This window comes from Dermacentor andersoni, chromosome 7 (assembly GCF_023375885.2).
Source record: "Dermacentor andersoni chromosome 7, qqDerAnde1_hic_scaffold, whole genome shotgun sequence".
Taxonomy (NCBI): Eukaryota; Metazoa; Arthropoda; class Arachnida; order Ixodida; family Ixodidae; genus Dermacentor; species Dermacentor andersoni.
Window position 1 is genome coordinate 126,255,987 of NC_092820.1, and position 25,150 is coordinate 126,281,136.

The following is a 25,150-nucleotide window of genomic DNA, read 5'->3' on the forward strand; positions in this document are numbered from 1 at the left end:
GCCGATGCACGAGTCGATTCAGTGGTCAATGTTGCATTATGATCGTCGTTCCGAAAGCTTGAGAAAAGAAAAGGGAAGAGGCCCGAACGGTGCAGCTAATTCTGATAGAAGGCGCTGCCGAGGTGTGAGCTCATTTTTCCTCGTCAGAGGCTAAAATGCCCTAAGTGAAATAGCAATGACTGACCTCTGTGCGTCCAGCTTTCGGGTATATTTTTTTTAATTTGTATCCGCTACCAACCCCATCACCAGGCTGACAGATGCATGAGTCACCAGGGTGTGGACCTTATTATCAAAGCCTCTATTATTCGGGTCACGTGTAGGAACCCTTGTCAACGAACTCAACTCCAAGGAGCCACGCTATAATTCATGCGATTTTTGAGCTAGTGGCCATAAGAAGCTCGTGAGCGTTCTTGGTTATTTCCTCAGTGGTTGATAAATCCTGGGCTCAAAGTAGCTGTGGTGTCGCCAGCTATATAATAAAGAGAAAAAAAAAATAGAACAAATTTTAACGTACTTCATTTGATCTGCTGATGCAATGAACTACCCATGTTTCATGCCTTCGATGGTTTAGAAATGAAAAGTGTCCAGTTTGAAGAGAAAGTATACATGGAAAGAATCAGCAGTCAAAATCAAGACAACTTTACGGACTCGTCATTCAATTTGCTGAGCGCGTTATTCTTTACTTGAAATACAAGGGTAAATGTATAACGTACGTAGTAGCAGCACTTAACACGTACGAAAAAAAGTAGGGTGTAAAGGCATCGCCTAAGCGCAAAGAAATGTAAAGAACCCTCATATGCAAATACTCCGAGTGGCGCTAGGAGCTTATCGTGTTGCATTTTCAGTGGTACTAGTGGAGGTAGCAGGCAAACAACTTTTTTACTTTTTATAGTATGCACGTTCCACCATCGCTTCCTCGATCCATAGTGCGCGCGCATACTGCCAAATAAAAAACAAAAAAGACTAACTGAAACACGGCCCGTAATGCAAAAGAAGGCGCCCAAAACCACGCAGTTTGTTCTTAGGGAGCACTTCAATCTTAGGCGACATTTCAATTGGATCAAGGGAGGGAAGAAGCTCGCTTCAGGAACGGATATACAATAATACTTGAGGTCCACGTCATCAAAGAGGCAATTGAAAATCTGTGGAGTTGTATCAACCTCTCTCTATGACTTTCATGAATTAGAGAAGGACGTTTGATTATATAGAGATAAGGACAGTCATGAAGGCATTGCGTAATCAAGCAGTACGCGAGCCATGCATTACATCTCAAGAAATATCTCCAGATTCCACAGCTTCCTTTTTTCTCCATAAAAGAGGTGGAGAATTAGCTATCTGTAGAGAGGTCAGGCAAGGGGACACAATGCGAGGAGACAAAAGCGCTTTTGGAGCTGCGCGCGTGCTTGACCTTATAGAAATCTCAACTTACGCAGAGTGAACTTTGCAGCTCATCGGGGAAGTGATCCAAGGAAGAACGGAAGAGCATCATTGCGCCCTAGGAATTTTTAACGCTAGTGATGGATCCTCCTTGGTCAATGCAGCGAAGTCGGCTACTACGTAAGTGGTGGCACTAGCTGTGCATTCCCTTGAGTATTTCAGTGTGAGCTTGTGTGAATACGTGTTTACCATGCAAGAGAGAGCTTCGCAGTTAGACGGGGACATTAAAATGGTCAGCACGGATCAAGCAAGAGATGGGTCTCGTTCGAGCCAGTGTTTTGATTTGTCAATTTCTCATTGACATTGGCGAATGCATCTCTTGATCGAGCAATGTTGACCATCCGTGTCCACGTGGGCTGAAGTGATATGACTAGAGGAGGGGAGTCTAGGAATAAGAGGAGGGTTAATGCCGGTACTTTTATAGTGTCTATGTTTTCCTTTATGGCTACCTTGTGTTCGTGGAGACAGCCCAGCGAAAGGGCCACACACGAAGTTAAGGACTGCATAAGCATCGTCTATCTAAGCAACGTCTTATTTGGAATATGGGGCCACTTGATATATCATTTCGAGGAACTGGAACTGCAAGAAGAGAACCTTGCAAGGGCGAAAATGAAATCCTAAACCGACAAAACGGAAGACCCCACACTATGGCGTCCCTGATTATCAAGCTGTGTTTTTGGCACGTAGAACCTAATTCCATTCAATGCGAATGTGAGAAGCAAGCAACATCTAGTTCAGCATCAGCGTCAGAACGCAAAAACAAAAAAAAAAAAAATATGTGGGGCGGGGATTTACCTGCGAGGTTATACCTTTGGGTGACATGAAGCTTCAATTAGTTTCTAGATACGCGCCATCAAAGGTAAAGTAAAATTGAGTCGTGCTGGACATAAGTACAGAGCGCACTCTTGTGCAGCCCAGGTCAAATTTTATTGCGGCACCGTTGTGTAGTGTAGAACGATCCAGACGTGGAACTCGGACGTGGCCGGATTTTTTTCCCCGCTTCTGCGAGCGATCTATCACAGAGCGGTCCAAAGGCTCTAGCTTTCATAGTATATCTTAAGGCACGAGCTCGCTCCTCCAAGAGCTCAGCGGCAGCGCAAAAGCACCCAGCTCAACGCGCTCCTGGTATCGCATCTTAATTGCTCATCACGTAGCTTTTCGCCAAACTTGGGAAACATCGTGAACCTGAGGATTCTTTCTTATAAGACATGATCTGCTAACTCACCGGCCCCAGTTTGTGAATTGCGATAAGTGAGGTAAAGTAAATATAGTTAGAAATATGACTAAAAGCATATTCGCAAATAAATCTAATTTGTATTTCGACTTTTACTAAAGCTAACTTCCGCATAAATCGAGCAAAGCCGCTCTAGGAGTAGAAAGTTGCGGTATTTCTCGCAGGTAATTTTAGGCAAAAAAATCTCCCGCTCCAAAATAAAGCAACATAGAATACACGTTCGGACGAACTGCGCGAAAAAGCTACACGCAAGGTATGTAAGAGCACAGAAAAGCGCACTTTTAGTCACTGTATACGTGCCAGCTCGCCCAACAGTTACCGCTATCGGCGTAGGATTTACGCGTTTCGAAGGGCATTGAAGATAAAAACAATTTTAGCGCTCTTACTATTTACCATTTCTACAATGCCAGAAGAAAAGCCAGCTTTACCACCAAAGGAGGCTTGATAAGCGAGAAATAATAAAAGAAAGGTAGTGATTACGTTTTCAACGTCTCGCAGTGGCTCATTGACATTGACATCTTCTACTGGGGTTTAGGTAAATATTTTATGGGTAAAAAGGGACCTCACCGCATTTGAAAATGGCAAACGATCAAATGCCCAGTCGAGCTTGAAATGCTATTATTGAGCCACAAAGGCCGAAATCCAGGAACGTACACTTTGAAACCTATAACGGGACACTCACCTAATTTCTCGCAAAATTCGAAAACTATTATTGTGCCATTTTTTCTTTCTTATTAGACTTACCAGTCTAAAATAATCAATATACTGCAGAAAACTAGCACTGTATCATTCTGAGTTTTCTCGGTATTTCTCTAACTGTATTGGTGTTCCTTTAGTACAAGTGCCACTTTGATACTTCTAAAGTCCACACTCAGTGCAAGCGTCTGCACGTCATTTGCGAGGAGTCCAGCGAAGTTCTCGCGGAAACCTGCCGAGTTAACCGAACGCACGCAAGCTTGAATAAATACACCCGACGCAATTTCTTTATATGTCCTAACTACGGTTGCAGTAAAACGGTGTTCTGGGGTCCGAGTAAACGTAACGCAGCAATTACATGAGCGAGTGCTTCACGCGGAAATACGCAAGACTTGGAAAACTGAAAATCCATGCAGGTTGCTGGTAAAGAACGCCTCACCATTGTTGAAAAGCAATAAAAGCAGCTTTGTCCTTATCCGTGAATTTAGCCGTGAACGAGCGCTGCATTTCCAAGTACAGGGGTATCGAACTTGACTTCTGACTTCATTCTACTCTCGTTATAACGATGTTCTTTTATATTGCCCGAATGGCACAATGGTTGGCGTTTGCTACATGATTCAACAGCGCCAAACAGTCGAAAGACGGACAGAATTCACCCGTAAATGCACGCAAGAAAAATACAGTTATAATCGTTCTTTTCCAACAGCGATTTCCCAGAAATCACGATGCTTATCATCCAAGTTCACAGCGAGAAGTCACCCACCCAAACACAGGTCCACACCATCGCGCCTAACCCCGACAACGCAGTCGTCAGTAAGGGCAGCATGGTCACGCTGGTGAGTCACAGAAGCTTCCTCTAGGGGTGCCACTGCAGATGAGGAGGCTACGATCGCTAGTATCGTGTGCTTGTTTGGGTGCTTGTTTGTTCGGCAGATGGATTTAGGAGAGGTTACAATAGAGCGACATTCGCCTTAGTGCCAGCAGCCGTGTCGCTGGGGGTGAAGTTGTAGGCACGCAAGTCACGTGACTTTGTTCTCAAAATACAACGACATAGAGGTCCCCCGCTCCGACGTGGCTGCCGTGGAAACATTGTGGCTGATTTACCCCCCTCTTGGGCGGTAAGGCAAATTGGACCATTTTACCCCTCTAATCCTTCGGCGGAACGACAGTGCTGTATATAAAAGGTATTTCGCAACGTTCTTCAAGCTCCTAAGAACCATTCGAGCTCCTGTGCACATGGTAAAATGAGGCAGAAAAAGCGCAAGAACGAACCGGTCATTGCCTGTTCCGCTCGCTTAGTTCCACCTCTGAACAGGTGACGCCACTCAGCGGTCATTGTTGGCAGCGGGTGAAGCTCTGCTAAAGTGTGGTGAAGAAGTTGTGTAGCCAGTACAAAAATATGAAATGGCTCTGGTTATAGCGTGAAATAATAGGCACGCATAAGTGCGAGCAAAGCTTGGTGTTAAATTGCTGCAGGGTGTCTCGATTCGTTATCATCATCGGCATCATCGTGTTCATTATCGCCACACTTAGGTTTGCTAAGAGATGAAGCCATCTCCTCGCAATGTCCTTTTTACCTCAGTGATCTGCCACTTGACACAATTTTATACTTGTGAATTTATTTCCTCATTGGATCCCAGTACCTAATTGTAGCCGTCGCCCACTACACTTCCCTTTCCTTGGTACCTACTCTAAATCTTTAACAGACCGTTAGTTAACGGCAACATGCACAGGGTGTACTGCCTAATTTCCTTCCTTTCTTCCTCTGATTGTTGACTGGAATAGCATCTCCTGCCCCGGTCAGATCTCTAATCCACGCCGCTGCAGAGTATGAAGAAATGAAATAGACTTCATACTCTGCGCTAACCCTGGCATGATACAAGATGTGGACGGGCTCAGCAAGGTGCGCTGCAGTCACCATAGGATGGTAAGAACTCGAATTAGCCTAGACCTGAGGAGGGAACGGAAGCAACTGCTACATAAGCAGTCGATCAATGAGTTAGCGGTAAGAGGGAAAAAAGAGGAATTCCAGATCAATCTGCAGAACAGGTATTCGGCTTTAACTCAGGAAGAGGACGTTAGTGTTGAAGCAATGAACGACAATCTTGTGGGCATCATTAAGGAGTGTGCAATAGAAGTCGGTAGGTAACTCCGTTAGACAGGATACCAGTAAGCTATCGCAGGAGACGAAAGATGTGATCAAGAAACGCCAATGTATGAAAGCCTCTAACCCTACAGCTGGAATAGAACTGGCAGAACTTTCGAAGTTAATCAACAAGCGTAAGACAGCTGAGATAAGGAAGTATAATATGGATAAAATGGAACATGCTCTCAGGAACGGAGGAAGCCTAAAAGCAGTGAAGAAGAAACTAGGAATTGGCAAGAATCAGATGTGTGCGTTAAGAGACAAAGCCGGCAATATCATTACTTATATGGATGAGATAGTTCAAGTGGCTGAGTAGTTCTATAGAGATTTATACAGTACCAGTGGCACCCACGACGATAATGGAAGAGAGAATAGTCTAGAGGAATTCGAAATCCCACAGGTAACACAGGAAGAAGTGAAGAAAGCCTTGGGAGCTATGCAAAGGGGGAAGTCAGCTGAGGAGGATCAGGTAACAGCAGATTTGTTGAAGGATGGTGGGCAGATTGTTCTAGAGAAACTGCCCACACTGTATACGCAATGCCTCAGGACTTCGAGCGTACCGGAATCTTGGAAAAATGCTAATATAATCCTAATCCATAAGAAAGGGGATGCCAAAGACTTGAAAAATTATAGACCGAACAGTTTACTGTCCGTTGCCTACAATGTATTTACTAAGGTAATCGCAAATAGAATCAGGAACACCTTAGACTTCCGTCAACCAAAGGACCAGGCAGGATTCCGTAAAGGCTACTCAACAATAAAACATATTCACACTATCAATCAGGTGACAAAAGAATGTGCGGAATATAACCAACCTTTATGTATAGCTTTCATTGATTACGAGAAAGCGTTTGATTCAGTCGAAACCTCAGCAGTCATGGAGGCATTGCGGAATCAGGGTGTAGACGAGCCGTATGTAAAAATACTGAAAGACGTCTATAGCGGCTCCACAGCCACCGTAGTCCTCCATAAAGAAAGCAACATTATCCCAAATAAAGAAAGGCGTCAGGCAGGGAGATACGATCTCTCCGATGCTATTCACAGCGTGTTTACAGGAGGTATTCAGAGACTTGGATTGGGAAGAATTTAGCACAAGAGTTAATGGAGAATACCTTAGTAACTTGCGATTCGCTGATGATATTGCCTTGCTTAGTAACTCAGGGGACCAACTGCAATGCATGCTCACTGACCTGGAGAGGCAAAGCCGAAAGGTGGGTCTAAAAATTAATCTGCAGAAAACTAAATTAATGTTTAACAGTCTCGGAAGGGAACAGCAGTTTACAATAGGTAGTGAGGCACTGGAAGTGGTAAGGGAATACATCTACCTAGGACAGGTAGTGACTGCGGATCCGGATCATGACACTGAGATAATCAGAAGAATAAGAATGCACTGGGGGGAGTTTGGCAGGCATTCTCAGATCATGAACAGCAGGTTGCCATTATCCCTCAAGAGAAAAGTTTATAACAGCTGTGTCTTACCAGAACTCACGTACGGTGCAGAAACCTGGAGGCTTACGAAAAGGGTTCTACTTAAACTGAGGACGGCGCAACGATTTATGGAAAGAAGAATGATAGGTGTAATGTTAAGGATAAGAAAAGGGCAGATTGGGGGAGGGAACCAACGCGCGTTAATGATATCTTAGTTTAAATCAAGAAAAAGAAATGGGCATGGGCAGGACACGTAATGAGGAGGGAAGATAACCGATGGTCATTAAGAGTTACGGAATGGATTCCAAGGAAAGGAAAGCGTAGCAGAGGGTGGCAGAAAGTTAGGTGGACGGATGAGATTAAGAAGTTTGCAGGGACAACATGGCCACAATTAGTACATGTCCGGGGTAGTTGGAGAAGTATGGAAGAGGCCTTTGCCCTGCATTGGGCATAACCAGGATGATGATGATGATGATGATGATGATGATGATGATGATGATGATGATGAAATGTCCCTAAAACACTTTTACAATGAAGCTGAGAGTGAGAGCCTTTCGTGAAATTTTCATGTGTGAGCAAGAATTCTGGTCTCAAAATTGAAGAGAAACCGCTTCATTCCATGCAAAATTATATATGCCTCATTACTTGCATACGCATGTTGAGTTAATTAGTTATCAATAGGCACCATTTTCATTTTCACTAGACTCTCAGGTAGATAATACATGCTTATGAAACATTTACCGCTATGCCATGCGGGTCGGCCTCACCTATCCTCACACCGCCGTCTCTTGGCCATCGCTCTAAGCTCATGCGCACCTCGTTTCCTTCCGATCTGGTGAGTCGGCGGCACCGTCATACGCGTCGTATCTACTTGGCTCCGGTGGCCAGTCTCACCGCGCGGGTACATGATCAAAACCACAAAGACAAACTCCTTACTTTTCATCGATCAGATAACTACAAACTCATATCAACCTATACACTTTGAATTCTAGGGAAGGTATCGCAGCAGTAAAGGGGCCGATTTCCTCTTGAAAGCATTGTTTTAGTGTCTCAAAATTGAAGAGAAACCGCTTCATTCCATGCAAAATTATATATGCCTCATTACTTGCATATGCATGTTGAGTTAATTAGTTATCAATAGGCACCATTTTCATTTTCACTAGACTCTCAGGTAGATAATACATGCTTATGAAACATGTCGAGTGGAGTGAAATGAATTCTTCACTCCAAACTCAAGGAGAGAATGAAATGTACTTTTCACTCCACGCTTCTGAGGGAGAGTAGAATACCCGTTTTACTCTTGGGGCAATAGAGAACAAAACGTAGCGTAAGTTACTGCTTCAACTCTAGGAGGCTGGCCCCGAACATGGCGATGTATTAGTCAGGCACGCTAATCAAGGAGAACAGCGTTTGGCTTGAAAGAGGACAGGCAGCCACAGTGCAATGCGAAGCGGAGCGAGCGATCTATTTTTTCACTCTGAGTTGCCTCACCGCGTTCGCGCACGGCATCGCGGAACAGCACAGCGCCGGACAAAAGTGATCCGTACAGCGAGGAGCAAGGAAGGCCATCCAAGAAAGACCTTCTGTCATCTCACGTCGCCGCGAAAGCAGGACAGCCTTTCGTCATTCGTTGGATATAATATCAAATCCTCCACGGTAAGTGAATTCTACCTTACGAGCCCTTTCTGCATCTACAAGGTCTGTCCTGAAAGTAAAATATGTAAGGCCATTACCAACCATTTATTGAATTTATTGCTACAAGCGTTTAAAAATCTTCAAAATACTCTCCTTTTTCGCCGATACATCGGCTCCAGCGAGGTTTCCAGCTCTCGAATGCGTTGCGGTAGTTCTTCTCCAGAATGGCCTTCAATTCTGCGGTGCAAGCTGCTTTGATCCCGTCCACTTTGCCAAAATGCTTCCATTTCAGCGGTGTTTTAAAGCGTGGAAACTGAAAAAGTTTGGGGGAGCCAAGTCAGATCTCTACTGGGGCTGGGCGATCGTTAGCACCCCTTCCGGATGCGTTGAACCCTGCGTTAAATGTCTCTTGAGGACTTCCATATAAAATTTGGCATTAAGAGTGATTCCAGGTTACACACACTCGTGATGAAGCAGTCCGCGGATCTAGATCATGTTCATCTAAAATGATGAGCATGATCTTGATCTTTGATTTGCTCAACCTGGCTTTCTTCTTTCGGGGAGACGAGTGCGTGTGCCACTCTGATGATTTACTTTTTGTCTTGGGGTCCCATTCAAATACCCAATTCTCGTCTCCTCTAATGATGATGTCCACAAATTTTCGATCACGTTTGCACATCCAGAGGTTTTCTTGGCACGTTTCAACGCAGCCTGACTATTGGTCGTCATTGAGCACTTTTGGAACCATTTTTGCCCACATCTTCCGCATGCCGATATCATTTGTAACGATATCATGAACTTGAGTTTTCGTAATGTTTAACATGTCGGCCATTAATAGAACACTTAAAATATAAAGGCCGATACTATCATGTCGGCCATTAAACGAGCAATAATAGAGTCTTTCAAAAATGAACTCCATTGCGCACCTCATACATGGATATGTGTTCATGCCTTTTAGTACGCTTAGAAACGGGCCGCCGTGAAGCGATTCTTGTTATTCGGGAAATGGGGGTAAGCTTGCCATAACAAGCCTTGTTGCCTGTTCTTATAGGCACATCGAGTAATATCCTTTGAACTAGAGTACTACATTTCCATCCCTACAGAGCATCATGTTCGCAGATACAATGCTCAAATTATGTCTTGAGCAGTGATAGAAGAGATGCTGCGTCAGCAAACTGTGCATGTGCATAGGAAGTTTCACAAGTTGTGTTTGTGAAACACTGGACTAATCAGACTTTTGACATCTGACAATGACCAATATTGTATTTATGAGTAGTAGTATTGTAAAATTGGTTATTTCTTTCTTCTTTACATCTAAAAGTTGAAGTTACCTTAGAAGTTGACTATTGCACTCATTTAGACGTTTTGCATGCATTTCAGTAGAAAGATTAAGATCTACGACTTTCTTCTAGTACTGTGACCTTATTTCTTGACAGTCTTGATGTTTTTACACCATGTCCTCGTGTTGATCTCCGCACACGATATTTTCAGGCCTCCGCTTTATATAACGCAGGAAGGCTGCTGCAAGGATACAAGAATGTCAAAGAGCCAGCCCGGCACGACTCCACGTGGAGCAGAGGAGCGCATTCCAAAGTATCAAAATACATTGCCGCCATGCAATTTGGACGAGAAAACTCTAATATGAGTATATGGGCCTACCGTTTGACTAAATGTCAGCAAGCTTCATACGTCCAGTATGTCACAACAAGATGAAAATTGTCACGTGCTCTAGGCAGTCATCCTAACTTGGTATCTTTTTCCAATGTATTTGATGGGAAAGTCAAGATCAACAATGCTCTCTGGAGACAAGCACATGGGAGCACATGTCACTGAATAGTTAGAAATGTGTTCTGAAGAAAAGCTGACTACTTTTGTCAGAAGTGACTGCTTTTTGTCTTGCCTCTCTTCCGATATATCCATGCCATAAAAAAGAAATAAGAGTACAATAACATTGCAGATTTTCTTAGTGACCTATTACATATTTCCAGTGACCACTGTACCTGCGTTCACTATAAAAAAAGAAGAGCTCATGCTTGGTTACTTGCTGACATAATTTAACACCATGTAGATGCAAGGGTCCAAATGCAAACCACTATCATTCTATATTTTAAACGCTGACATGAAGCCGAAAGATTTTGTTATCTTCGCCTTCATCTGTTTTTTACACCTAATTTTAGAAGTATGGCTTCCTCATCGGTCCCAGAAAAGGAAAACATTGGGGGCAGAGTACCTCGGACTGAGAAGTAATTATTGTTTACGTGCATGCTCACGAAAACAGTTCATTAGAACTACTCGCGGCTCCCGAAGCGGGAGCAAGGCCTTTAACTGTGTAGGTGCCGGTGCGTACCTACATCTTATTAGAAGCCTCAGAGTCGCTTGGAATTGAAAAATTAATTTGACAAGTAAAATTGTGGTTTCTCCTGTGAAATAGTCATGTGTGCTTTTGGCAGGTATTTAGATTTTGAGTAAGGTGACTCAGCCAACTTGCGAACCAAGTATGCTAGTGGAGGCAGGGATAGGTTCAATTAAAGAACTGGGAGCATGTGCGTGGAACACTTCTCCACTTCGTCGATGTGAACATATAGTGTTAATCAAGAAAAATCCCCTTAGTTTAATAGCTCCTGCACACATAAGTCTTATAGAACAAAATAACATAAATAATTTTTAAACAGTAAATATCTGGAAAATAACATAAATAATTTTTAAACAGAGTAAATATCTGGACTTAAGATGGCATGCACGGTGAGTCACTGTTTTCACTTTCGCAGACATACATGTACTTGATTTAAGACGACCACACGGTGAAGCGCAATAATTCTTCTTACTTTAGCACAGCTTAATCACCTTATTAGGAAAAGAAATTTCATTAGAAGTAGTCGGTTCATTGTGGAATTATATGCATAGCCGCATACAAAATCCACGTGCATGAAAGGGATATGTAAATCGGGATGGTGCCTTTCCCGATTGATGCTGTGCTTTTTTTCTTTTTTCTGCACTGCCCTGCCTGTGCTTATGCTTATGTCGCCTTTGATGCACGATATTCATCGCATCTGATTTTTGGTTCACATCTCAAGCCATGCTATAGTTTACTTCGATTACATTTTCAACTAGTCACAATAATTGATCACGTAATTCTGCAAGCTGTTACTCAGAAGTACAGCGTTCATACCGTAATACCGAATGAAAAGCTACAATATGTGACGAGAAATCTGATGCACAATATTTTAGTACCAATGCTCCTTGCAGTCTTATACTCATTTGCTACACACTAGATAATGCTGTAAATTGAATTTTACCTATTTGTGAGAAAGTGTAACGGATCCATCCAACAGCACCAGGACACTACTTTCGTGAGGACGCCATCAGAATAGAATATATGATACGCCTCTGGACAACTTTGAGACTGGGTGGGATACAGCTGCAGAACCACAACAAGACACGCGTAGAAACAATGGAGTGCATGCCATACATGAATATTTTGATGTAAAATATTTTAACCAAATGTAGAAGCGACCTCACATGAGAATAAACTACACTTTTTTCACAATGATCTGTACTCTCCGCCAGGAAGATCCATACGTTGTAGAGGACATTATCAAATGAGCTGCTGTCTTAGTATGGGGCACCAAAAAGTTTTCTGCACAATTGATCTATGTTTCCGGCTTCATTTTTAGCAGCTCATCAGGTAACCCCCGCCATATACGTGCATGCGTTTTGTGCTAGAAATGCGCTTGCTGTTCAGTAATTTGGTGCATAATTCTCCTCGATCGTAGTGTTAATATTTCTGAGTTCTATGTTTAAGCTCCCATTGTATACTTTATTAATGAAAAGATAGAGCGAATTGCAAATAAAGGTTATTTCTACACTAATACGGATGAAACTCTAGAGCATATACTCATTATTACAAGATCTGTTGTAAAGTTTATGGGCATCATTGTAATATGATTTTATGCGGACATTATGCTTCTGAACCTACTATTCAGTATGTCTTGTGACTGAGCAATAAAGATTTTGACGTTTTACAGAAAAAGATGTTTCATTTGAGTAATTTGGCGAGTACAGATTACATCCGATTCACCAAGCATAAGTGAACGAGCTGCTAATGAAATAATGAAATATTCCACATATGTAAGTATCATGAATACCTTCTAACCTGACCATGGCTATACATTGTGAGCACTTTCACAATATTGGGAGGAATACTAGCACTCTGTCCTGAAGGAGTGCAATTCTGGAGGAGTGCACTCCCCATACGGAGTGCAAGCACTCCTTATGGGGAGTGCGAACACTTGGAGTGGAGGAGTAGAAGCTCTTTGCCTGGGTGAGTGCTATTACCCTTATGGGGAAAGTATTACCACTCTAGGGAAGAGTAAACTCCCTTGCAGAGGAGGTTTAAAACTCTGTCGAGGAAGTTATTCTACTTTCTCTCAAATGGAGTCGATCTACTCTCGAAAAGGGAGTGAAATATGGGACTAGAAGTTACCTCATCAAAGGGAGTTTCCGGAACTCTCTTTGTTTTTAGAGTCTGTACAATGGCCTTGTACATCGTTTCAATGGGATGCAGGAACGAATGTTCTGTGAAATATATGGCAATAGCAGCCAATGCGCCTTGATAAGATATATCTTACTCATCTCCTGTTCGCATATCCGCATGCTCCACATCAAATTAGGACTCTCTCCCCTCGAGTTGTTACATTGCCGCCATGTGCGACACTCTATCACTACGTTTAACGCATTCTGAACAAAATACGCACTTGACCGGATAACAAGGAACACATGTGACCATGCTGTCGAGTTGCGAAATCGCCTAGCGGAGATGCCGCTGAACAGAACAGCGAAGACGCTTTGGCTTGGTCGGACGCGAAAGTTCGAAATACCACCTATTTGTGAGACCCGGTTGCGCGACAACGCCCAATGTAACCTGGAAGCGACAGGCTTTCCGCTCCCGTCTCCCAGCAGATGGCTACCTGCCGTGTCTGCTGGGTCAATTCATCCAGTGACGTCGTCACGTCAGTTTCGTAGAACGCCGAATGGCCAGCGTGCAATGCCCGTTGTGTAGGGACGCTTCGCATCGCTCTCCCGTGCCTAACGACTTACGTTCGAGTAGCTCGCTATTCTTCTGTTTCAGTATAAGTTTTTTGCTATTTCTCTCCCCGTCTCTTCCTTGCTGACCTCGAAGGCCTCTCGGTCTCTTGAAATTTGGACTACTCGACGAACGTAATCTTAAGAACCACACATATGTGTCCTTTGAACTAATAAAATGAGAACTTTCACTAAAGAAAAAGAAACAGAAAGCAAATAAAGGCTGGCAGTTGTGTGCACATATTGTATGGCATATGCATCTATTGAATAACTAAAATTTAATAATTCCATAAGAGTCTTTGTCAGCGATTTCTTAGTTTAAGCATTGAAATTGCTATGACAAATCGGCACTGTAAATCGTTGGCTAATCCGCTTTGTTAATAATAACGATATATTGTATCTATTTTATGTAATGGAATAATGTCTTTTAGGCCTCCGAAGTATTCCTTCTAGAAAGCTCCAATTCGATGTGCGTTTTGTAAATAGCTGGATGGCCAAAGGAGTGCAAAATTATTAGTTCGCATGAGACCAATACTTCAATGTGTGCATCGCTCGGCGATTGTATCTTCACACTGTGCCTACAGGCGGACGTCGCGGGCCTTCTGAATTCCCTGGAATCCTTCACCAGGCAAGGTAATTATCTGATGCTCTCGTTGGGTCTCTTCGCACGTGGTTATTGGACCAACAATGAAACTATTGGCGTCGCTGTAAAAAGTGTCGTCTTGGACTACCCTTCGGTGAGTGCAACATCCTGATACTTATACCAGCTATATGTACTTATTCTATTATCTTATACCATCTGTATATGCATCGCAGAGAAAAGGATCAGTTTGCAACCGTTTTTGTGAATGTGGAGGATAGAAACTCAAGAAGAGAAAGGGAAGGTTTTCAATCACTACAGCAGTTGACGACATGGTTAGTCTTCAAACTCTGCCCATTTCCATCATTACGATGCAGGTTTACTCGTGAAAAAGTGAGAGCATTTCACTTGGGCGCTCCGGAGTCTTTATGTGCATAGCATAAAAAAAGGATTGAAAGATGGAGTCAACATAAATGCAACAGGGGTCGAACAGGATCAGCAACTAAAATTCCTGCAAGTATCTTTCCTTTTCAGTACACGTTGGTACAAGAGAAACAACCTTACAGTAACGTAGAGAATATTTAGAAGAAGTACGTAAGAGTGACAAGTAAAATGAATGGCATAATAAGTGTTCTCGTACATTACACGTGGCGTACACGTGGTGTGCCCAAGTATTCTAAGAATATCAAGCAGTAACATCAGGCAGCCATATCACGCAGTAACAGCCGCCAGTGTTCACGCGACAAAACGTATGCACCAAAATTCGCTTCTTAAACTTAGTGTGTGTGTGCCGAGGGAATGTATGGCAGGGAAGTAAGTTCATTTGTTCAGGTTGCCCCTCAAGCGCGCGACCACTGCGGCTGCATGCTCTGCCGGCCCTTAGCAGCGCTACTCGTCCTATGTAGTGGCAAAAGCGGATGCTGGAGAAAGCTGTTGTGTTTAAACACGACCTGCAAGATATGGCGCTGCTTACGGACACGCCGCCTGATCTCGTATACTGCAAGCAGCAGAGAGCGGTCACGGGGCCCTGAAAACGTCATGGCCCCACGCGGTGTCCATTTTTCTCATATAGGCCCCGGCGGTACGCTCCTACTGTTTATCGTGGGAGTAAATGGATTAGCGTGCCGAATTTCACCGTGAAGCGCAATCTTCGCCACTTGGGGCCGTATTATGCAGAGCAACACGTCCGTTGGTGGCAACAAACTGCTTCAGAGCAAATGACATGATCTATGCCGTCGCATTACTTGATGCGCACAGTTCATGTCGAAGGGGCCATCACTAGATGACTGTGGCAGCGGGTTAGAGGCAGCAATTCGTGCACTTACAGCCTGCAATTCTTTATTATATATAACCATGTTGGAGCCCTCTGCTCTGCATAGTAATGATCAACACACGTGGGGGATGACTTTCTCAATGCGCCCTGCAAGCGGACGCTACCAGCCTTGCGATGAGGTTCAGCAACGAACCGTGCTGCAGTGTCAGTAAGTACCAGAAGACATTAGGTCCCGGGGCCAGCTGTTAATCGGGAACTCACGTCCCCTATAGTGACCAAATCTTCAATTACTCGAAGGTCGCCTGTATTTCAGTCGATATAATTTTTTCTTGCTTGCATTTTCAGGTATGCAAGTGCGAAGCTGGAGAGTGTGGACGACGCACGAGTGGCGACTTTGACAAAGTGGATGCGACAGTATTTGGTTGGGGCCAGAACACGCTTGCATTTTTTGACGACACCATGCAGATAAAGAAAAAGGTGAATGCCCTTCTACCAACGTTGTCTTCTAATGACGCTCGGTACTGTACCAATGACCCAATATCCGCCAAGCTTAAGATGGTCCTCAATGAGTTTTTATCGAAGTCAAGAAAGGCATTTCCCGTTGAAACACACTTTTTCAGAAATTCCAGTCAGAATACGCGCGACTTTTCTGGTAATGGAACTCGAAACAGCGTGCTCAACACCTGAACCAGCACAGTCCTCAAGTAACCGCGGCGTGTCAAGAAACGATTGTAACGACAAGAGTTTCGCCATTAGCTTTTAACGACGTGTTCCGTAGTGGGGCTTGAGTCCTGTCCAGCTAGGGAGAGTGCTCGTCAGGGTGTCTGAACGAAAAGTTTTTCGTTCTGGTTTCACTTTCGTGGCACTGAAACTAAATGTACCGTTCCGGTTCTACTCCGGAACGAGAAGAAAAAGTTATCCCTAATGCTTCATAACATTTTTGTTCGCACGCAACAATGTTCGAAGCGAGGATGCTCAGTGTTGCACATAGGGCGATTTAAAAAGTCTTGCCCCCCCCCCCCCCTTCTTTTTTAGCCAAATAGAGTTCTAAATGCGAAGTCAGCATATCCATTCTCAGCAGTTCACCTTTCTTGGACCGGCTCGTCCTTATCGACCCGCAGCTCTGCGGCACGGCGCTGCTGCCAGTTGTTGAAGATGGTGGTTGTGCTTCACACGTCCGTTGCGTACGAGCAACAAAATGTGATTAATTTTCTGTGGAGCAAGGAACGAACGCCCAGCGATATCCGCAGGCAAATGCAGCCCATATATAGGGAAAGGTGTCTCACTGACGGAAGCGTGAGGTGGTGCTGTTGAGTTCGCAAAAACCCGTAAAGACTTGCCTGACGATAAGCCTTCGAGGAGGCGGCGTGCATCGCTGACTGACGACAGAGGCACCCCAAATTTACAGCTGCCTTGTGACAAATGTCTGAAGAGGTGCGGAGACTACATGGAAATATAGTGTAAAGTACGTAAACTAATAGGTATATTTGGAGTTACCTTTATGTACATTGTATTGGCTGCTGAAAAATAGGGGCAGATGTCTCATGACTCACCCTCGTTGTTTTCTCAATAAATGAATTATGAATTCTGAGATCATGCTCAGTGCCTCGAGTCATGGCACTCAGCATCGCCTCGGAAGCTGCACGTCATCGAGTGTACATGCCGAAATGCAAGGCCGCTGTTTCAATAATAGGTACTTTTACGAGCGTACACAAACGATAAAACTTCCGTAACAAAGCGTTGAACCTGTATAAAACGAAACCATAAGCTCTTCAGCGGGCAAGCCTGGGGTTTCGGTGCGATGCCAATCTCGTAGTGCACGTAGCGGCTCAGCGGAATAGAGCACTCGACCGGCCCTTGCTCGCACTATCCCTACCTGAGATACGCGCTATTGCTAACTTTGATTAACGTTGGTTGTTTCCAATTGCCGACTTTCGCCGTGAACCGGAAACTGACAAAAAATATGTCTGTCTCGCTTCGGAACAAAATGATACGTGAGTTTCTCTTACGTTTTTGTTCCGGTGAAAAGTATCGTACTGTTTCTTTTCTTTTCGTTCCGTTCCGAGACACTGGTGTTCATCATAGTAATGCAATCAAGGGTCCTGGATAATTCTTTATCGAAGTTGAGAATTACGTTTTACGGTAAAAGGTATTATTTGATATACTTTTGCAGCAAAAGAGTCCTTCAATGCATTCGGCAAAAGCGGAGTTGTAGGGAATCAAAGATCGTCTTTTATCCCCTTGCGATGTTCCCGCTCTTTCTCAAAGGACTTCGACTGCGAAGGCTGGGGCAAAGCGTGGTGGTCCCCACAACTCCATGCGTACGGAATGTCACCATGGCGTGTAGTTCAAATTTGATTTTCGATGTTCGCACATACGCCACTACTTCCCATGTTGGCGACTGCGATGCCCCAAGCTCAGGCGCTACAACCTAAGCTTGCGGCTGAGTTCAGGGTGTATCGTCCCTTTGCTGTGGAGCTGTGTACGAAATAGCTACCCGCAGCTGTTCTCCCACCGAGTGACATCAGTAGCACATTTCCTTTCCCACTTTTCTGTAATATGATCAATAAGCTAACTCAATAACATAACCCAATAACATAAGTTATTAACATAATTTCCTATGGTCGAACGAGTTTCAATCTTCGTTTTCGCTCGTACGAGTATGCCACCATCGCGTACAGTCAGGAAACATAGTTTGGAGACAACGGTATCCGCAAAAAATTAAACAACTTCTAAGACAGCTCCGCGGCCTGCATTTTTTTAATACATTGTATAAGTCAAACACTCACACGTAGGCCTGCGCTCTAGAGTTCAGCCCGAATGCCCAGGCGGCAAAAAATTCAAGAAAATACGCACACAAAAATTGCGGCACCTTTGGACCCCAAACATTTGCTTGCGACTGCACATCGCTTTAGCAATGAATGCCGCACTACGGAGTCGCTTCGAAAGGGTACTCCCAACGTAAGGAACCTCGGCCATGATGGCAACACCTACATGGTGTGCAATCTGAGAAGCAGACGGCCTTTTCGTCAATGCTGGCGCTGGGGCCTCGAGTCACGTCGCCCGCAGATATCAGTTAGAACACGCCGTTGTCCTCAACCAGCCGCACCGAGTCAACTAGGGCACTCGTCGCGACCCCACGCGGCAGCCGTGGTACTTATGCTAGGCTGCAGACGCAACTACATGCAACTGTTATAGCTAACTCTGTGCACGACAGCGCTCAACAGCGGACTACTGTGCTCCAGTCTGGCCGAATCATGTTGTGCGGACCAGCTTTGTCCTGCGCCAGCTGAACCAAAGTGGCGCCCAATTTTCGCAACTTCCGCAATAGCTCGACAAGAAGCGAAGTCTGCCAAGACGTCTAGCCAGGAGCGGCCAGGAGTGTGAGCGCACTGGCAAGCCTACGTCTGGCCTGACATGTTTCGCGTGATTCGAGACTAGTTGAGCTTTCAAAGCAAACAAATTAACGTGACGTGACAGCTACGTCACTGATAAGCTTTGCGGCCGAAGTTTCATTCCCGCCGAAGCCGGGCGCGACCAATGTTTAGTAGATGATAGTCACCGATGGTAGGATAGTCGAACTTTCAGAAGTTTGCGATTCCCACCGAAATTCGAAACTGATTCCTTTGCTCTTAAGCCTCTTTTTTAAACTGCGCCAACAAATATACGCATTAAAATAACAAAGAAGTGCACTGATCCAAGCGCCCTTCGTGATTGATGTCATCCATTGGCCAATAGCAGCCGCCAAAGGGAATCTTTGCGTTGCCTGCGATTCTATTGAACATTGTATTGCCTGTGAGCCTAGGGTAACAAGAGGTAGCCCGAAAAAAGGGAGGAGAAGGCTTATGTTGAAGACAGTGATCCGGAAAAAGCTAGCTTCGCGCTCCACTTGCTAGCTCCGGGGGCCGCGCACGGCGACCAAATTTGGTTGAGATGTTCGGTGCTGCGAACGCTCTGGGCGGCCTTTATTTTTTCGCCGAGGCCGAAAGGAGGTTTAGGACCCCTCTGAGGCGCTTCACGGCAAGAACACCCATTTAAATGCGTTGTCAAGGAAAAATAGTGCTTTTCGGCATCCACTGAACCGAGTTTTACGACGTTCGCTAAATGTAAAGTAATATTTTAAATATAACAGCAGCACGCACCAGATCTTTATACTTGCCTAGCGGTTTCCATTTAACCATATATAAAAATAACAAAATTTGAGAAAATCGCAACGCCATCTTTGAAACCGTCGCACCCAGCAATAAAAAGAAATCTGAATTTGTAAGGTTCAATCATTGAGAGATTTAAAGCAGAGTAAACAGATATATTTTACTTAGCTTTCAAGTATTCCAATTTTTTCATAGCAGAATATATTGAAAATCTTTGTGTACGCATCTTGTATCAATTTCCATTAATCTGTGAACAAACTAATATACCATAACATGTTCGCTTAAGAGTATCTAACACATTCAGTTATATAACTGAGGTAGCTGGTTTGGTACTATTGTGCATTTGTAACTTTTTAATAAAGCTACCAAGTTTCACCAGTTTTTTATAAATGGTGCAGAACTAAATCAAAATTTTCGTTCATAGAGTCGGTAGGATACATTTTTTTTTCATGCAGCAGCTCTTGTGTGGTGTGGTATTTCTGCTTTTCACATGTACTTAGCAAATTGCAGTGGGTCGTGACATTAACCTTAAATCCCCAGCTATTAAGGCTTCAGGTATTAAGCTTAAGGCCTAAGGATAATAAACTTAAAGCCCCAGTCACTAAAAAACTTTTCTTCAATATTTCGCATTTTTTTATTCCTTTCATCATTTCGGTAAAATTGAAAACTGGTACCTTATCGACTGCAATGCCCCTCAGCAAACAGAGATAGATAGATAGATAGATAGATAGATAGATAAACTTTATTAAAATAATAATAAAAAAACTGCTAATGGTCGGGGCCCTTAGTCCAGGGCTCCGCTGGCTCTTGCCATCTTCTCAGCTCTCTTAATCAGCTTGAGCTGGTCGTCGAGGGCCGAGCTGGACAGCAGTGCCTCCCATTGCTCCCTCGTGGTGTTCGTGTCTGGGTGTTCTATGTTGTGTAGTGTGCACTCCCACGTAATGTGGTATAGGGTTGGTGTGGCCCCACACAATGGGCATTCGTCCCGGTAGGCTGTGGGGTGTATCCTATCTAATATGTGTAAGTTCGTGTAAGTGCCTGTCTGGAGCCTACGCCAGGCAGCGGCATCTTCTGTGTTTAGATTTCGATGGGGTGGTGGATATCGCAAGCGACGCCCTCTGTGGTAGTTCACGATGGCTGAATACTCGAGGTCGACAGGGTCCAGGTCTTCTGCAGCCGGCGTGTTGAGTGCTCGGTTATGTACGAATCCTCGAGCAAACAGAGACGTGGCAGAAGCTCTTGCGGTGATTCCTGAATAAGCTGCTATACTACAAAGCCTTATTACGCGTTACCGCTTCACGCTCATATATATACAAGAACATTTCCTCAGCAATTATATTAACAATACTAACTTGATATTGAGAAAAGGTGCATATTGCTTTGTGTCATAGACATCACAGTACCTTTTCTAACATTTCTAGGCTCGATTTTCTAGCCTTCTGTCAACACGTCACCACATTGCAAGATTAAATTTCACGCATATCGTAGTTAAGTCGTCATATCCTGCCCACTCAGAGAAAAAAGACATACAATCTGCGGAACTTTCACAGAACCGTAGCTCTCAGGCCCTAAAACTTGCGCTGCCGCTTGCGGGTATCGAACCGGTGACCCTCGTGCTCAGAAGCAAAAATATTCAAGCAGCCGAATCATCCTGGTTGCCTTGTCGTGGAATTCGCAACGCTGCTTCCACGCCTGAGTTGTGGATTGCGTAGTGCCCACCCCACAAGAGTGACACTTCGGGACGCTATGTGAAAGTTTATGGTTAATGAAAGCATAAGTGTGTCGAGGTAGGTGAAGAATGAGAAAGTAGCTGAATAAATTTTAGGAAGACCCAAGCCATGCAGAATCACTGCTTCCTTTCGCCTATTTTCGCGCTGCTGTTCTGCTCCTGGCGCCCTGTAACATAAATCTATTTCAATCTGCTTAAATTGTTGAGGTTCAATTTACGTGCCCGCCGATGCGAGCAACGTGCGGTGACCCGCGTGTTGTATGAAGAGTCCAATCAAATACTCTCCTTGTTATAGGAGATAATTATTGTTTGCATTCACAACTATACGAATTTCCTGCTTTGACTGGTTTTTCTCAAATAATTGCCTGACAACAGGCGAGAAGTGCACAGAATTGGAGAGCGTTTCTGTGGGTCAAACTGGCGTAGTGAAAGTAGATAACCGAATGAGGAGGTGTGCTGCCGGCGGCATCGATTGGTCCGCTTCCCCTTGTTTAGCTTACGGTGTCGGGTGGGAAATCGCGGCGGCATGGAACAGGAGGTCATAAATGCCACGAAAACAGATCCTCAGTAAGGATGTGTTGGCAGAGCAAAGTTGCATATGTGGCCGAAGCGGCTCGATAACCATATACTGTTACAAAAAAATATTCCGCGCAAATAAATCTACTTTCCACGGCAGATTCAAGCAGCCAATGCCAGATGGATTGGCGGACAACCTTGTTCTATTTCTTTTGGAACTGGGCAGTGTCCAGCTATTACGAAAGCAATTCAGTTTCATACGGCATGATGATTCATATTTACATGCGTGATCGTCAGCTTCAAGGGTGAGGGTTCGCGGTTTTGTAATGCCCAAAAAAGAAATGTACAATCCCAAATAATTAGTTCTCTTTCCTTCATCCAAATTATGTGTGGTTACTGATTCCAAATCATATCAAGTGGGGAGCCTTCCTGGTTTTCGAGATGCCGTTTAACTGACAAGTGATGTGGGCGCGGCCCGAAAACTGCGTCACCCATCGTAGAAAGCACATTTATGAAATGGAACGGAAATAGTTTAGAATACCTTTAAGCCTTAAAGCCCTTTATGTACAACCAACTAACACGAGCATGTATGTCTGTTAACTGCCACATGACAAACGTCGATTTCGTTCGTGTATTTCGAGCCCCAATAGCGCGCTCGTCAAGCGCGTTACATTTCACTTGACGAATTTGAGCATTCGCAATGCAATATGCTGGTTCTATCCGAGGACCCAATACCCGTCTCAGAACATTCAGAGGCACTAGCTTTCTCCTTAGGCGGGAGACTGCTACCCAAATCGAGTTCAGGTCCATAATTTGAAAAGTCGTGCAAGAAGCCACGGACAGATTACTACCATATTTGTCCTTATACCTTCTGCGCTGCTTTGCTCATGATGGATGCAAACCTATTAGCCCAGCTCTGAGACCTGACACAATTTCGGGTCACGTGGTTACTCCAACTTCAGTTCCTCTCACGGTACCTACCACGGCGAGTGCCCGATTAGGTCATCTGGTATATTTGTTAAAATCTGGAAAGTGCCTACGCGTTTCTGCTTCTGGTCTCATATATTGCAATCATAAGCTGCTTAAACTTGAACTTTTTTTATGCCTTCTCTGGCACCTGCCTAGACCACGCTCCGCACCGTTGCGATCAGAGTAGGAGCACGTCAGGAACCGGCCGTGTGTTCAGCTAGTATTGATGATTATGCGACAATTCGTCAAATAGGCATATTTCTCTCCCAATAATTTCAACCACGTGCCGTTCCATGCAGGCTCAGTCAAGACTTGACATACTGCCCAAGAACTTCACCGGCATTGCAGCGTACCACATTGAGATGGATGACTTCGACGGCACATGCGACGGCCAAAAGTTCGCACGACTAAGTGCTATCAGAGACCGAATCGAGCATGCCAAAACAACGTAGTGAAGCCGTCCTGGAGGCCATTCACGACATTTTTGTTCACGTCCGCAGCTGAACTGCAGTGCTTGCGAGGAGCACAAGCCAAAAAAAAAAAAAAAATGTGTACGGTGAAGGGTTCCGGTCTGTGGGGCTAAGGGTTGAGTAATTTAGCCTGAAGGCAATAGTGGCTGTAGTGTGGTGTTAAACACAAAAACTGTGGCGAAGGTAAGCTCAAGGACAACTGCTTGTGTGAGGGACCGCGACCAAGAAGCACACTTGCGTGCTTCGTTTTGTTTTTTGTTTTCCTCTTTTTCTCTGTCTTCATGCAATAAGAGTGCTCATTTTCCCTATTGCTCCATTCACATCGACTTTATCTGCAATTGGCAAAGCCGTTGTCCTATGCATGTTGCTTCAAATAGGTGTATTTGAATATTAAACTGTGCCACGGTGGTGGCCGTCCAAGCATTATTAGTCTTGTTTCACTCAAGTTCCAGCCGTATGCTGCCCATTTTTCAAGTACATTTCACTAACTTAAGCGAAACGGTGTGCCACAAAATTTAAAAAAAAATGGATCAGTGAACGGCACTCCGTATATTTGAGCACCTTGATGTTTAATGTGACATATTAAATATGGGATTCCATGTACTACTCAGTCAGCCTCAACAGGAAGAGTGTTCCGTATACCGGGATATATTAGAAAGTTTCAGCACAGCGATGTCTGCTGGTATACCCCCTAATTAAATGGGGAATTGCTTCACGAGCGCCACTTTCTTCCGTGTCTTGGCAGGCCAAAATTTCGTGAGAAGAAATAAAATCAGGCGTGCTGCCATGGCAACAGTTTATTGCTGCTCGAGCGGGAAACGCCATCCCGGTTGTCTGCGATGCACTCGATGAGCACACGACTTCCTCTGCAGGCGCCAATGCAACGCAACATCGCTTGCATTTTTATATGCAGATTGTTTTCCTCTTTCAGTTCTTGTTTTCAACACACCCTTCGGCTTCTAATTTTCCTTTACTAGCAACATGTGTGCAAGGCTTCTGTGTGAAAAGTTCTCGTTTTCTGTTCAAGATGCGCGAGCCAGGGCCCCTGTTCTCGACACGCATGGCGGCAGAACGGCCGCCATTATCCGCCTTCTTGACGCTGATTGGCTGTGGACAGCTCACGTGCCTTGAAATTTTTGCCGGGAAGTTTTGCGAAATGCAATTTTGTGTTTTCATCAAGATGACAAAACGCGACGTGGAGCTGCAAATTTTATCAACTAATACATTTTTGGGTCCTTGGCAGCTGTATTGCAATGTTAGCGCTTCAAAAAAAAAAAAAAAAGTGAGCGGTAGCGTACAAAAACCAGTGCAATGCAACTGCAATTTCGCGCATATGTGGTGGCGATCCAAGATATGCGCCATGGCAGCTTGCTGATTTGCTGAAGGAATATGCTGTGAGGAGCGTCACAGGAAGGGCCGTTTCGTAAACGTCTACAGCGACTCCATAGCCGCTATCAGAGCTTTTCAAAAGGGCACGGTCTGCGCACAGGCTCTCAGAATTTTAACAAAGAAATAGATTAAGGAACACGTCATACACTGGTTCCCGGCACACTTAGGACCAAAGATCGGCGACGTCCCCAACCTTAACGAGGCGGCGCACGAGGCTGCGCGCGCGCTTACAGACCGCAAGGCTTCACCCGACCACTCGGGGAACAAGGACGCCCCCACTACATACAATGAAATCACGAAAACACTACTACCTACAACGTAGAGAGTATAGCACGCCACACCGCACGCTCACTCGAGGTCAAGCGGTTACACTCAGAATGCTACAAACAGACACATACCCCATGGAAAACAGACT

The 25,150-nt window shown here is 44.5% G+C and overlaps 1 protein-coding gene across 1 annotated transcript; it reads left to right on the forward strand.

Annotated features, from left to right (window-relative positions):
• The first annotated feature begins 1,451 nt into the window (after window positions 1-1,451).
• On the forward strand, window positions 1,452-23,769 carry LOC129385378 (uncharacterized). Its single transcript, XM_055072015.2, has 5 exons — window positions 1,452-1,557; window positions 4,074-4,203; window positions 14,243-14,395; window positions 15,857-15,988; window positions 23,176-23,769. The coding sequence occupies exons 2-5, from the start codon at window positions 4,093-4,095 to the stop codon at window positions 23,326-23,328; spliced, it is 549 nt and encodes a 182-aa protein (XP_054927990.2). The 5' UTR covers window positions 1,452-1,557; window positions 4,074-4,092; the 3' UTR covers window positions 23,329-23,769.
• Window positions 23,770-25,150: the final 1,381 nt, after the last annotated feature.